The sequence below is a fragment of the Ischnura elegans genome, chromosome 6, assembly GCF_921293095.1.
Source record: "Ischnura elegans chromosome 6, ioIscEleg1.1, whole genome shotgun sequence".
Taxonomy (NCBI): Eukaryota; Metazoa; Arthropoda; class Insecta; order Odonata; family Coenagrionidae; genus Ischnura; species Ischnura elegans.
This window is the reverse complement of record NC_060251.1, coordinates 54,406,091-54,421,849: the sequence shown is the minus strand read 5'-3', so window position 1 is coordinate 54,421,849 and position 15,759 is coordinate 54,406,091. Positions and strand designations below refer to the sequence as shown.

The window sequence follows — 15,759 nt, the reverse complement described above, 5'->3', positions numbered from 1 at the left end:
GGACAAGGTAAAGAAGGGTGTGAAAGAGAGGAAATACGTATGAAAATATTAGCTGAAAGGAGAATAGAGTGGAGAGCTGCGTCAAACCAATCTTAGGATTGTTGACCAGTGATGACGATGATCGGTTTTGTCGCGGAGTGACATCGCGTCGAAACCGATCGTCCAAAATTATTCTGGAACATAACATGGGCGTACCCAGCGAGGAGCAGGAGTTGGCAGCGTCCCCCCCCCCCCCCCCCCAAGAAGCATTTACCGCAAATGTCTTTAAGGAAAATAATATTTTTCAAGCAAATAAACAATTAAAGAGGTGTTACAGTTTCCATAAAATGTGGATTTCATTCACCTTTTCCATGTTTAATTCTTACCTACAACTTGAACAACCATGGCTTGCCCCGTCCCTGGTTTTGATCCTGAGTACGCCCTTGGAACATAAAAAATTTACAATGATTTTAATTTAAATGTTTAAGAACATTTGACCACAGGTATTCAGTGGCGTCACTTTGGGGATGAGGGGATAGATCCCCCCTCCCCCCCAAAGGCTCAGACAAAAAAATAATTTAAACTATAGTCTATTTTTGACGTATAATAACTGCATCTGCTTAAAGTTAAATTTTAAGTGACAAAATTTTGTAACATGTAGGTATCTTTAGGCATGTCAATTTTCAAAATTTTTCCCAGTACCCCCGTTGCCTGGGGGGGTCCACCTCCCATGCCCCTCCATCACCTCCCCCCCCAAAAAAAGCATATTCCTAGTTACGCCACTGCAGGTATTAGATAACCAATATGTCCGGCATTTGTGGATATATTCTTTCCGTGAGTTTCCAGGTTTTCTAGGTAAAAAACTTCAGTTTGAAATTTCTCCTGAGTCCTATTCCACTTCGTACTCGAGATAAATAAATTTAAACGAAAGGTTGTCATGAATGTACAAAAAATTAATTGATTCCTATCAAATCTGAAAACTATCACATTCGGTCACTCGGATTTTGTTCGGTAGAAGGAGGACGTCAACGAGTTGATTAACACGTGAATGCCAGCGATGCGCTAACCCAAGAAAACAAGGGCCTTGGTTGTCAAAGAATAAATATCATTTCCAGGGTTTTGCAGAAAAATACAATTAATTCACTGAGTTAATTAGGGCATAAATTTGCCTTGGTTATTTCCGGTAACTCAGGTTTAACGGGACGTCGCCGGATATTCTAACAAAAGAATTAATTGATCCTCTCGGAATACTTGGGTTCAATTTCTAGCGAATAGGAAATATTTTTGGAAAAAAGTAACCACAACTATTGAGAAAACCGCGGAATAGGCATCTTCGTTTCCAAAAGAAGTTACTCACAAGTTATTCATCTTGAGTAAGAATTCCAGAGATGAGCACCTTGATTCAGATCGGATTTTAGTATTTATGGGATAAGGAAGTATCGATAACCTCATCGCTAATAGCACTCGATGCAAATATGTATGAAGAATTGCGATTCGAGTTCCAGTGTAAGCAAATTACTTTTCCTCTCTGAAATATTTGCATTCAATTAGCTTCAAGTTCATGAAGCATTGACCTTATTCATTTTATTCTATCGTCACGATTAAATACAGCAAAGTTGGCCTGATGTATTCACGAAATCGTGCACCATTATCACACGCCTTGTACGTCGTATGCACAATATTATGTCGAACCCTAAGTAATGGGGAAAGAGCCAAAATCAATCAAATATGTTATTAAAAACTATAGAGTAAGTGTTACTGCAATAATCTGATATAATGCTAAATATATTTCTCAAGGTAACTCTCGAATTGGGTCTGTCCTGATTCCTATATCGCCTCCTAAACAAATCCACCACGGTGAATTCCTTACAATATCTTTCATGTCGCACCTGTCGGTCGCCTTCATAATAATTAAGAAATCCCCAATCTTACTTAGAATGCGGAAAAAGGATAAATTAAGCACCTCAAAACGTTCTGTGAGGTAGATTTCTCGGAATTCCATGAAAAGATACACTGAAATCGAGGAGAATCATTCGGAATAACCAGCGTCATCTAACGACGTCCCGCAGACGGAATGAGACGACTCCTCGCGAGAGAGTGGGAAGACGAGAGGAAAGAGATCCAGTTCTTTCGTGGAGGACCGTCGGGGGTATCTCTTCGGACGCAACCATTCCCGGAAAGAGTCGCACCGTTGCTCACCAAGCCAACGTTCGGAAAAAATTTCCCCGGCGTAGCGGGGCAAGGCGGATTTTTCGTGAACGTTTGTATACTCCCACTCCCCAAGAAAATCCAGTCCGCCCCTCACAGAACTCCTCGGAGGCCCAACCCTAATAGTAAGACAGCCTCTACCCCCCTCCGCTCTCAAACCCCCCTCTCCTTTCGTGATCCTTTCCTGTGGCTTTTCCCCAAGCGCTTCTGGCCTTGGTGCGGCCGGCATCCGCCGCTGCCTTTCGTGACGCAACAGTGACTGGGCATTTTCCGGGGGAGGGAAGGGTGTGAGCGGAGAGTAGGGGGGGCATCGAATATAAGAGGACGCCAAGCCGCCGGCTCCTCCCAGACGCAAAAGTACGCCGTTGAGTGCCACACTACTTATTTCGGTCTTTTCTTTTGGTGAGTGCCAGTAATCAGTATTTCAAAGTGTGTTTCCTTAGTTACCCGTATTCGGATATCCTTTTCCTCGGAGTTTGTGTGAAGTGGAGCAGATGCATTTCCTGATCAGTTGATTTGTGTGTTTCCTAAGCATTTATACCGGTTTCCGTCAGGTATCGCCATCCGCTGAAGTCGTTGCGGTGGCTTATTATCAAGAAATATACTGTTTTTCTGTTCGTGATGTGCATTGATTGCTGTGCGCCGTTAAGTGATATCGGCTAATTCAACCCGTTTGCACGAAAACATTTGATATGTCTCGGTAAAATTAATTATTATTGAAATGCTGTCACGGAGAAATAGAGGCACAGTGAAGAGAGTGAATTAAGCGAATTTTGAGGAATAATGTTATAGACGAATTTTGATAATATGGAATGTTTCATTGATATCCTTGCTCGTATTCAGTAATTAGTTTTTTACAATTAATTTTCTTCCGTGCTGCCTAGTTTGAGTGATAATTTCTGCATATACGCGAATTTCCAAATAGTCGGACGATTTCTTATCCACTTCACCAAATTCATTTTAAGTCTTTTAGGCGTTAATCTAGTTTTACATGGTGAATGAGTAAACCTCACCCACTCTACTGCATACTTACATAAAACTGGTTTTTCCATCAACAGGTTAACCCAAGAAACTCCAGTAAAATGGCCCCCTCCTACAAGCTTACTTACTTCGACCTCCGTGGCCGTGGCGAAGCCATCAGGTTCATCCTTCACCACGCTGGAGTTGCCTTCGAGGATAACAGATTCCCCAAGGAGCAGTGGCCAGCAATTAAGCCAAGTGAGTACTACAATTGCCAGTTACTTCCACATACCGCTACTTAATGATGGCGTGGAGAGAAAATAATTATTGTACCCCGTGGCGTTTAGGCAACGCGCAATTCTTTTTTGTCCATTTCCAATGTACGCAAGCTTCCAAAACTGTTATCTTTCGAAACCTATTTTCATCATAGTAACATTATTAAAGGAATGAGCTTAAAATAAAACTAAGTTAACTGCATTTCATTCAGCGCATGTTTTCTCGAGGAGCGCGGGGTGAGGTAAAGGGTACGGAGGGAGTGAAAGAGATTTGTTCCGAAAAAATGAACCGCAGTCCTTTTTACAATCATTTCTCCAACCACTGGAGTCTTTAAGAATCCAGATTTGCGATTGATAGCGCGGTTCAGGAAACTCGAACGAACCGGCTCATTCCAGATACCTTTCATTTCCTTCTCTTCCGGCAGATGTTAATTTTTTCACGTTACGAAGAACTGAGGAACTGGCGTGCAGTAAATTATGTAGAGTAACCCGCGGGTGTGCAAGAGGAAAAATCTGAAACTTTCCAAATGTTCTACCAAAGAATTCATGGTCACAGGAAATGCCAAAATTTATAAAGTACTTTGAGCTCAGTGTGCGTCATAGGGGGACCTGAGTTAATGATTTCTCTTGCAGATTTTCCATGTTATTCAGAATGTGTTATTACCTTCATATTAGATATATTCTTGCCAGGAATTTCGTTCAGGGTGGGGGGATGCGCCAAACCAGAAGGAAATATTCTGAAAATCAGGGTACTAATTGTAAGTATAAGGTTTAAAGCTAATATTAACACTTTTCATAATCGGTAAAACTTTTTCCAAGAAATACTTCGTAAATTCAGGATTTTTCAACATTTTCTTTTCTTTTGATGCAAAGTAATTGTGATACTAAATTTTGGAGAGCTCCGGAACTCCCTCCCCCCTTTCGCTACGACCCTGATTCTTGGCAAATCTAAACAAGCGCCTTTCAAGAGCAGAACTCTAATCTTAAAACAAAGAATTCGAGCACTTTGAAGTAGAACTTTTGCGTCCCAAACGCAGTGCTCGACCGAAGTGATTGTGAGATACGGCATTTCCTAAATTTGGCAATGTGGCCTGTTATCCTTTCGTGCATCTCACTGCCTGCCTGCATTGCAGAAGTGCGGCGACGCCTTCCAGCACAAAGGACTGTCTTTCTCCTCGGAGTTTTGGCAGTTGGCCAGAGCGGCGCTTGGAAGTTCCTCTCTCGTCATCCATTCATCTACTACCCGCTAATTTTCGAGGCCAAATTCCAAATACACCTTTCACTTGAGACTCCAGCTATAATGGCCAAGGCATTCAGGAAAATGGGCTTCTCAGAATAGTACTGAAGTTTTGCTCGGCGGCCGTTCGCGCGCCAATACAATTTATCGGGTTTATTTGGGTATCATAAAAACTTCCATTAGGAGTACAATGCGTCCGTGCGAAATTCTTTGCGAAATCGGGCGACAGACAGGATGGCTCTAAGTCGCAATTGCATAAAACATTCTGAACAGGTAATATTCAGCATATGGAACAGGTAAAGAAGGATGTGCAAGAGGAGAAATACGTAGGTGTTAAAATATTAGCTGCTCGGAGAATTGAGTAGAAATCACTGTCAAACCGATCTTAAGATTGTGGACCATTGATGATGATCTAGAAATCCATTATCTAATTAAAGCCATAAGTGAAACTATCGTGCCGATACGGTGGAATCTTATTTAATTGGCGGAATATTAATGGGGATTAGTCATTTCGCCTGGCTAACCCAACAATATCGTATAGTTTTGTATTGAAACCGGGATTTCCATTTTTTTCACCACCTTGATCTTTAAAAAATTCTAAGAGCGTCGCCTCATGCATCCCACGCTGCATTTTACTTCCCAGCGGGTCAATGACGGTGGCGTGACTGGCGCCAGCCAGCAAAATATCCCAGTAATAAATGCGGGAAACAGACTTAAGTGGGTGAGATCGATATTGGGTCTCCGATCCATCGTCGTTCTCATTGCCTTTAGAGGTATACCCGTAATAAGGTAGTGCCTCGCTGACATACAAACGTACTCTGTAATTTAACATGTGTTCCCGTGGTATGGTAAGGTGATTCTTGAATTTTTTAGGACCCGAACGGACTTCGAGCATGCAATGCCAAGACTTAGCATTCTTCTAAATATTTTGTGTTCTCCGACTATTTTCTATCACACTCTAGTTTTACTATCGCCCGTTTTGATACCAATTCCACAAAATTGAAATAATGATATGGTAAAACTAAAAAAGAATATTTAGCTTTCAATTTATATTATGAAAAAATACTTTAAACCAATTAAAGGATCACATGCTTCGATGTTGACAGAAGTTTTCCAGTGACAATCCCGGAAATTTTATGGTGACGTGGGGGATTAGTTAACTCTTGGAGCTCATTTTAGCGTACTTAGAGAGGCTTATTTAAAGTAAGACTGCGAGCTTCTCCCCGTATCTTTCTATAGGCGCAACGGAAACAGAATTTATGCTTTTAATTGAAATTTATGTGCGAATCAACCTATATTAATTATTAATACTATGAAAGTGTAAATTGGCATTATTTTTCAATCAATAATGAAAAGACTTACACGGACAAGAGCGCGACTAAGATACTGCACGGATTAAATCAAAATGCGCGGCTTAAGAAGCTCCATTCGATCCTTTTTTCATTCCCTTGAATTCTAAATGCACAAGATTTAATCATACGCGGTCACTTCAAACATGCTCGGGAGCGGACTTCGATGAGCCGATTGCTTAGCGTCCCCTTCGCTTTTGATTCGCGGCGGCCCTCCACAGGCAGCGAGCGCTTGGGGAGCCTCATCCCATCCCGGCGTGAGAAGGTCACCTTGAACCGACCCGAGTTCGACGACCTGCAGAGCTTCCAGGCGCGCCAAGTGTGTGTATACTTTTGAAGCCAGCGGACGTAGTAAGACAAATATGCCGATTCGGAGACCACGCGTTAGGATACGGGCAGGCGATCGTTAAGTCCCACCTGTCTTCTGTTAGCAGGCGGAAAAATGCCCCCAGGTGAGAATGGAGAGAATCAACCTGTTTCCGCGGCTGTCGAGAATAGACACCAGATTGGTGTAAAAAAAAAGTGCTGTTTTAGATGTCGAAGACTTTGTGACTATGATCTGATTGTGTTGGCGTTATTTGGTTTGTATCAAAAAATATTTCGACAGATTTATGATACAGGATTACGAAGAATTCGGCGGACAAGTATGTAGGGACATTGGCCGCGTCGTAGGAAATGCCTGCTTGTAGTTCTGGTAGTACGTCGTGAGCCAAATTTATTTGCACTCTATTATCGGAATTAACCGCACAGTAAACATTAAAGCATATGATTTCCAGAGAGACTGGAAAAGAATTTTTTTTTCAATATACTCGGGTCTGGCTGGTTGAGGGCACGAATTATTTGACTGAATGAGTGCAAAGCTTAAGCCTCTCATAAATTAAGAATGAATTAACACTACGAACCCAACTAAGCTCGGTGTACACACTATCAGGGTTCATGATGGTGTGCTCCATAATTATTGAGACAACCCAGAGCCTAATCGAAAAAAATAAAATGAAGTAAAGATAAAAATGGAAAAGATAAGGGTCTTATCTATCAAGTGGGATGTTTACGGAATATAGAGCGGGCCGGAGACTTGCTCTGTTAATGAAAAACGCGATACGGTCTTTCAACGTTGAAATTTTCATTTTTAATGGAAAATTGGTGTGGCTATGAGTTTTGAATGAACTTATTCTCCGTTAAGAAATATTTATCCGTTTTAAATTGTAATATACTACCTACGCTTAGCAGCAATAACTTTCTGAAATTACTATTGACAACCCTATTGATATTTTCATCATCATTATCAAAAACGGCGACAAAATGAAACTCATACGTTGATGACTCCTATAAAAAATGTCCTATGTTTTCGCTACGTCAACAGGGAACAACTTCAACCGGGAAATTTGATTTTATTTCAATTTTTATGGCTACGAATTAATTTTAATCATTTATTTTTCGCCATTAACCTTCTTAATTGAGATCACAATGAGACAATTCATACGACATAGTTCTGCGATAGTTTCCCAAATAAAGTTGCGCTCATCAAAATAATTTTCTTTTCCTATTTCCGTATTGTATGCCGTTACATTTTTTTCAAACCCCTAGAAGTAGGCTTATTTATTATTATTTCAGCAAGCAAACGTACACGTGGCTCTCCTTTTCCTTATAAAATTACCCAGTTCTTAGAAGGAATGTCCTCAGTTAAAAATACAACTCTTTCGCTTTCCACTGCACACGCTCCATGCACGCAATTTGTCGAGAGATAAACTTGGATCAATGAGCTCGCTCGAGAGTTCTTATCAACGCGCGTGCGGTAGCGGCACGGAAAAGGGCTTGTAACTTAAACCGGCTACCAAGTCAACAGAGAAGGTTTTAAGAGAAACTATATTTTGCTGTAATCCAAGGGTGGATGGATTTTTAGGTTTCTCAACAGCTGCCTTAGAGCAAGGATATTTACGCTCCCTTGCTAATATTTATTGAACTTAACTACCTTAAATTCACTCAAATCAGTCATTCATTTTACGGATTTAAACAACCAATTTTTTACGTGATGCATGATGAAGACGTGGCGTTCGCTGATCTAAATAATCCCCCCCTTGAAAATATGTATTTAGTAACTACAACCTGTGTTACGCCCTGAGATCGTAACTGCTGCAGTTTTTTTTTTAACACTCTCGGCTTGATTGAAGATCACTTGCAAAATGACATTCTATATCAGAATGTCAAAACGTATTTGTTCGAATAGTTAATTTCGGCGCTGATGTTGACACAAAAGACTGAATTAAAAGTTTCCTATACTACTTCCGGTCAGTAAAATTCTAAAATTCAAACAGGGACGTGTTTTAGTTGCTACTTTATTTTTGAAGCTACAACCGCGGATTTGCTATCATTACTTCAATTATATATTTTAAACAATGCCATAAATATTAAAATAAGAGAATTGTTCTTAGACTTAACATCTTTTTTATTCTTTGGTTCGCATATGTATAGCCTGTCTCGTATCTATCTGGATGAAGAACGTCACCCAAGAATGCTCTCAAGTATTCTACTCTCGTAATTCAGAGAAATACCGGTCGCCGCGACCGCAAAAATGCGACATTGGAAAAATTGGCCATTTTTTCCCCTCTTGCTCTCTCGGATCAGACGCTCTTCCGGGCCGTCTGGAATTCCTTTCAGAATGATCTCCAAGAGGCACGCCGACGTGTTATTAAGGTTGCCCTTCCAGATCAGAGGAAAGGGAGAGAAAGAGAAACTGGGCGATACAGATATCGCCGCGAGGTTATACTCGAGTGAATCAGACTTGCCGGTATGTACCGCCGTCCTCCCGTCGACGCAGCGCGGAAGGTGCAAGAAGGGGGACTTCGCAAGACGACCAATGGGAACGTTCCACGATCTACCGCCACCCACTCCCTTTCACCATTTCCCTACCATGCAATCTCCTCCTCCTCTCCTGTCGGAACAAACTTCGCACATTTCGAGAGACCTTGATCCATCCTTCCATCCAACCATTCTTATCCCCTTCTTTTTTTCCCTCATTTTCTCCAACCCTTCACGTTCACTCAACCCTTCAGCCGAACCGTGCACCCCCTCCCACCTCCCACCTCCCGCCCCCCACGGACATGTTTTATCCTCCGCCTCTCCGCCACGCTAATTTCAGTCGCATTAACGACGGCCGGTGCGCCGCGCCGTGAGAACGCCTCGACCGCGAGAGGAAAGACCCATGCGGGAGGATAGCGTCAATGAAAAGTGGTATTGCGCTTAAATGTGAATGAAAGGATTATCGACATGTGCATGCGCCAAAGATCTGGAAAAATGCGAAATCACGTGATGGGTCTGCTTGGCCTAATTCAACGATAGAGTTGCAGACTTAGATGGGGAATTTTATTTCCGTTAGATTTGAAATTCACGAAATATGTTTAAAAGATTTCCATAAAATTCATAGCAAAGTTTTTCGTTTGCTAATTCTTTCCATCTACCTTTCTGAATGAGAGGTGGGGTTTTTCAATGATGGCCTCAGGTTTTGGCTACTGATCACGGAGAAGTCATCATGAGCGCCCTTAGGTATATTTACTCTTGAGGTAATGCAGCGGCAAAGTTGGCTTATCAAATATCACGAAGTAACTTTAAGGCATGCAACGGTGCGACTAGAGGGTGATAGGGTAATTCCACAGGTGTGAAGACAGGTTCATTTTCCTCCGCTGTTGAGCGCCTCAGTGGCCGCTGTACACGCCACAGTAAACACAATGTATGTTAAAAACTACCCTGCTTAGGTAATACAATACAGAAGACACTCTTGCCCCGGAATTTCAATTCAGTATTGAAATGAAGGAAAGAAAAGATAATATTTACCTCGTGTCTTTGATGTCCTTCCCATGCCCACGTCCCATTCTTCTGTTCGTATGTTATACTTCTCGAGCTCCAGGCAAATAGATGTTATTTCGCCATCCGCATGTGTGGTTATTCTCAAAATTGACAACGGTATTGTATTTTCATCTTCATAATTGACGTTATATTATGTTACATGGACTGTCATCATCTGTAAGTATAACGAATTAATTGTTACTCATTGTTCTAAATGGAGATCCACTCTTCAGCGTGGATTGGAGACCCACATTACTTTGGTGTACGTCAACATAATCACAAACCGTGAGCCCCACCATCTCTTCCCTCCCAATTTCACAAATGGCTATTTCACTCTTGAGGAAGGGGTGGCAGGAACTAATTATTTTTTTGCTGCGGAGGAAGTGCAAAATTAAGGTTTTCGACGGAATAATGGGGCGAGGGGAAAGTCTTACGGCGATAAGACAGGTGGATAAGGGTAAAGGTGCACGTTAGCGGTGAATAGAACATGACATGGACATAGGACATGGGTCTCTAGAAGCGAGTCTCCTCGAAAAAAATTCTTTTCGTCATACTATTTCATTAGCATGATGGGAAGACGTATGTTCTCCAAAAAAATATTATTCTTATAGTGTAAATATAATTGATAATATTCCTAAAACGTCTTGTGGCCTTAAAAATCAGATTGCATTGTGATGCGGTAGGACGTGAAATTAAATTTTTTAGAAACACCTTTTATCTGCCTCTTCGCTACAGTTTCCGTACATTTCTATCAATCTTAGAATAATCTCTAGTAATGGATAAATGATTCGGTTTCATTTGTTTAGGAGCTAAGGATGGAATTGGTAGTAGTTATTAAATATATATAGCTATTGATAATATTGACGCTTTACAAATTAAGGAACTATTAACTCAAAGTGCATTTGTTTCTGAGGTGGACATATAAGGAGAACAGGATTTTAACTTCATAGGAAACATGGCAGGTGATACAATTATAATCGTGATTATAATCGTAATATTAATAATAATTATTGATCCTTAAATAGATTATTTCTTCTGTAAGTTTTCTTTTTCGAATAGTGACTATAAAATGCATGGTTCATGATTCATACCCGCCTGTCTCACCTCGGACAATGGGCTGCAATGAACTGTGCAGAAGTAATGTGGGCGGATGGAGTGATATTAAAAGGAAATATTGCATGGGTCTCGCATTGGTATAGCTCTTTCCTTGTGTGGAGGAGTACAGGAGACTCGCTGTCCTTGGGTGCAGAACCAAACCGGGAAAGTATGCCCCCCTCCCCGGCCTACGACGAGAAGCGTGCGCGCATGATTGTGCACCGATTGCAATTGAATCCGGCAACCATAAATATGAACCACCGAAGGGTCCGCTTAAGGAATTGAGAAAGCACAATCGTACATATTTGAATATCTTAAATTCGATCTCCTTCGCTCACTGTGGGCACGCCATTTACGATGATGATCCCTTCTCCAGGCGAATTACTCCAAAAATGAAATGTCATAAGGTCTACAAAGACCAGAAAAATTCATAAATGTATAAATTTTAATATTCCCATCTTAAGTTTGGAATTTTGCATAGATTCGCTGCATAGCTCGGTCGAACTTCGAAGGAATCGACTGCGTTGGATATAGTTTAAAACTGGCTTTGATGTGCCGTTGAGATACAATCGGCTTAGCCTTTTAATTAGAAAAATAATAGATTCATGGTAACAGTTGCTGTTTTTAAAAAAATTCTCAAGATGTCAATATTAAAATAAATCTCGAGATAGGGAAGCAATTTAGCTCTGTGGCCTCCCTAACGCAGATGTGTACCTGCGTACTAAACAAGAGACGTCCGGTTGCTTAAATAATCTCCACAGAGGAATTAAATGAATTCCACCAATACTGGACATTGTCTGCAGGTTTACGCGAACGATTTCCAATGATTTTTGCCAACTGTAGCTAGACTGTTACAGGAATACATTCCGCATGCGTACACGTGCTCCGGATTTATGCTAAACGTGTTAATTGTTTATTTTGCAGCCACACCCTTTGGAAAGGTTCCCGTCCTTGAGGAAGACGGCAAGCCGATTACCCAGTCGCTTTCCATTGAGCGTTATCTTGGACGCAAGTTCAAACTCATTGGCAAGGACGAATGGGATGCACTTCAGTGCGACATCGCGGCGGAGACCCTTGGAGACTTCCATAACCGTAAGTAAACCTTCTCTAGTGTCGCACACCCAACAAAATACTTGAACTACAACAGGAAAAACTGCAAAGGCCGTTTTACACGGGACACGTACGGGCACAATCTGACGTGTACGAAGGTGCAGTCAAAATTGCGTCGTGTAAAGCGGTGAATTGCTAGAACGCGTGCGAGAATGCGTGGACGTGAGATGGCAAAATAGCAAGTTCTTTCGTTCATGCATTCGCGCAATTCCACGCCATTTCAGAAATCAATGCTGTTCTAACCTGCGCCCGTTAAAACGGCCTTAACGCATGATAGCCCTCCGTGAACAGACCCGGCCCGAATCATGTTTCGAACGTGATGTGAAAAAAAAATCCATATTTAGAGTCGGCTAACGGCGACTCACGAAACTTGATACGGAGGGCTAATTTCAATATGGCATATTAGCGCTGATCATGAAATCTCATAAAGTAACAGTTGCCCAGGGAAAAGAAGAATTCGATTTAAGTTTGATTTTTTCACTTCATAATTAAATAAGAGATCCAGGGCCTCCGGGTGGCCCTGAAGAGAAGCAGTAATATTTTTTTTAATCGTATAAAAAGTAACCCTGAACAAAAATATCTTCATATAATAAAATTTTTTGTGACGGCTCAAATTGATTTCATCATAAAAATGTTGACTAATTGTAAGTATTCTTAGCTAACTGTTGAAAAATTTAATTGTCTGATGTAGTTCCATAAATTAAATTGTAACTGTAAATCTCTCATACAGAGGGATTGCATTTAAAGTCCATAAGGATATTTTTTTTTCTATCAGTTTTGCGATTGCAGTTTTTTTATTTTTAAGCTATACATATTAATAAAAAATTCCTCACCAACAGAGGTTGTCCAGGCTTTCTTCAACCCTGATGCTGCAAAGAAAGACGAACTGAAGGCAGCCATCATCAAGGATCAGGTTCCAATTTACCTTCCCAAATTTGATGAGCAGGTGAAGAAGAATGGTGGTTTCCTAGTTGGAGGACAGGTAAAGAAAAGACTTCTCTTTCAGATTAAAAATAATATCATAAATTTAATACCAATTTCGTCCCAATTAGCCAAAATAGCCTAGGAGGCTGAGGGGCAGATTGGGACGTACATATGATGGAGACTGGAAATTCCAGCAAGGGACATCCGTCAAAAATTAAACACACATTGAATACCTTTCGTTTCTCGCATTAGTGTTATTTTTGATTTGATATTTTCTCATGATGGCCTTTTTTTCAAATAAATTTCATTTTATCATGTGTGCTGTGGCCTTTCCCAATTTTTTTTGATGGACAAGAACACCTGGATTTGGGTTTGAAATTTCCTCCCTCCCCTCTTTCAACCTCCTGTGACATAAACGACCATCCAATATTTAGAAAAAATAGTATTAGTATACAATTATAAATTTCAGTTTGGCCAATGAAAACCCCTTGCTTTGGAAGTTTTCATGGTGACTTCCTTGTAGTAGACTTTCTCCTAATTTTAGACTGATTGTGATGAGAGTTAAGTAAATTTTCCCCCTTGATCCTCTTCAGACATTCCTTTTTATATTCACTTAGTTTGAAAAAACATGTGCAAGTCTTAGTATGGGAATAACCGAATTTAAATGAAGAATGATATTCAGCCAACCACTTAGCATTCATTTTAAAGCTTGCATCTTCTGTAGCAGAATGATCGCAAGCTTTCCAGGCATATAGAATCGTGGAAGGTTACTCAGGAATTCCACCAGGTTAGGTCCTCCGACTCCATCTCGGCCGATGCTTAGATGTAAGAGTTGTCCGTCATCATCCAGGGCCTGATGATGGTCAACTCGAACATCAAAACATTGGCCGAGATGGAGTTGGAGAACCTGACCTTCTGGTTATCCTGAATAACCTTCTTGATTATATCTTCTGTCATTGGTCTACTGAATAGGCGAGATATTCCATTCCTAATCCACTTTTTCATACATATTTCATTTTATGTAAATCAGCTTTCCATGATTTCCGTGATCCTTGATACTAACAGTTAAAGTGCCCATCTCTTTACAATAGGGGCATTACCCGGAGGCAAATTACAACTCCAACACTGATCCTCCTCAAGTTCACATAAGTCCTCTCCCTGTGTAACAGTATTTCACTAATTTGCAACATCAACTATTTAAACTATGTATTATGCATGGTACCTGTGCTTAGCTTTATTTTCATTGAGCAATTCATTATTTCAGTTGACCTGGGCAGATCTCCACTTCGTGGCTACCCTTCAAGTGTCTTGCGACATGCTGGGAAGTGATGTGGTTGCTGCCTTCGACAACCTGAAGGCCCACAGGGAAAAGGTCCTCAACCTCCCTCACATCAAGGCTTGGGTTGCCAAGAGACCAACCACTCCATTCTAAAATAACATTTTTCCTATGCAAACACTCCAGTAGTTGAGAGCAACAGCGTACATTACCTGTAACAGCTAATTCAAGTGTGGCTCCAACAAAATGGAGGTTTTCTTTCAACAGTCAGAGAGATTGATGAGAAACCTCTAATTAAAAACTAAGTCATCTCAACTATTGCGTCTCTAACAACTTAAGTCTGAGGAAAGAAGGAATTCAATTGAAAAGTGTCTTTTGAATTTTTGCCTGCTCACTTAAGACTTCCTTCTCCATTAAGTATTATTTTAAATGCATCAAATCCATTTTAATTGCATCATCATTTTATATCATGTCAAAATAAAAAAAATGCTTAATTGCACTGCATTTATTACCATTTTCCACTTGATGTTCTATTTTTGTGAAAATAAAATGTAATAAATGTTTAAATGCCTAAAACATGGTGTACATTTATTTGTAAAACATTTTAATAATATTCCTAAGCTTTAAGGCCAAGATTGATGATAATAGGTATAAAATTGCTATCACCCCGCTGGGTTCAGAATATGGGTGGGTGATAGAAGGGGAATTACAAGTGGGGATATCCCCCCTCTTTTCCCTCCCCACAGACAACACCAAAGGTTAGAAAGCAAAAAGAGAATGAGTACATCTCATTGCCATATGAGGGTAACTGCCTATGAAATGCTTAACCTGATATCTTTGGTCATGTGATAAGATAATGTAATGCATTGGAGGAGGAGCATTTTTGTGGTGAGGCGTGAGGATAATACATACTCAGTGGTCCTGGAAGAGGTTAGCTGCCCCACCGATAAGAATCCCCAAGAGGGATAAGGACATGCCAGCACTAGTTTCAGATGAAAATTGTCAAAGGAAAGTGACCCAATGAGAAATAATATGGCAGAACATGCTGGAGTACTTGAAAAGCTGTCATTTTAGAAGTTTGAGGGCCATTAAATTACCAAAGTTCTAAGCCATATTTATTGGGATAAGATTGGAGAGTGAAACTTTCCCTCCACTCACCCATACTAGTAATTTTAGCCTTGCCCCCTCATCAGTAGGTAAAAGAAATCATCACAGAATTGTTTTCAAAATCCACTCTGATCACCATTGGAAGAAAAACTAATCATTCACAATGAAAGAGGATTAAGTCCTCGTTGATGATACCTAGTATCTTAAGTTAGATGAGCATTAACATGTCAACGCCCAAAGTTTTTTTAAATTCACACATTTCACTCTTATAAACTATGATACACATGAGCTTAACGCAATGAACACAATCCAATCTGACTGAATAATAGAGGAAGCCTTCAACTAAGTATGTGTGCCGAAATGTATGCTAAAATTCACATATTAAATGCATTGGAG

At 40.5% G+C, this 15,759-nt stretch overlaps 1 protein-coding gene across 1 annotated transcript; it reads left to right on the top strand.

The window, feature by feature from the left end:
• The first annotated feature begins 2,484 nt into the window (after window positions 1–2,484).
• Window positions 2,485–14,543, top strand: LOC124160718 (glutathione S-transferase-like). The gene is made up of 5 exons (XM_046536705.1): window positions 2,485–2,589; window positions 3,246–3,405; window positions 11,871–12,038; window positions 12,896–13,038; window positions 14,245–14,543. The coding sequence occupies exons 2-5, from the start codon at window positions 3,270–3,272 to the stop codon at window positions 14,410–14,412; spliced, it is 615 nt and encodes a 204-aa protein (XP_046392661.1). The 5' UTR covers window positions 2,485–2,589; window positions 3,246–3,269; the 3' UTR covers window positions 14,413–14,543.
• Window positions 14,544–15,759: the final 1,216 nt, after the last annotated feature.

Bases quoted from the DNA above. Each gene is read 5' to 3' on its own strand.
- LOC124160718 (XM_046536705.1), top strand. From the start codon at position 3,270: ATGGCCCCCTCCTACAAGCTTACTTACTTCGACCTCCGTGGCCGTGGC. The intron at 12,039-12,895 runs GTAAGTAAACCT...CCTCACCAACAG, and splicing joins CCTTGGAGACTTCCATAACC to AGGTTGTCCAGGCTTTCTTC. The intron at 13,039-14,244 runs GTAAAGAAAAGA...TCATTATTTCAG, and splicing joins GTTTCCTAGTTGGAGGACAG to TTGACCTGGGCAGATCTCCA.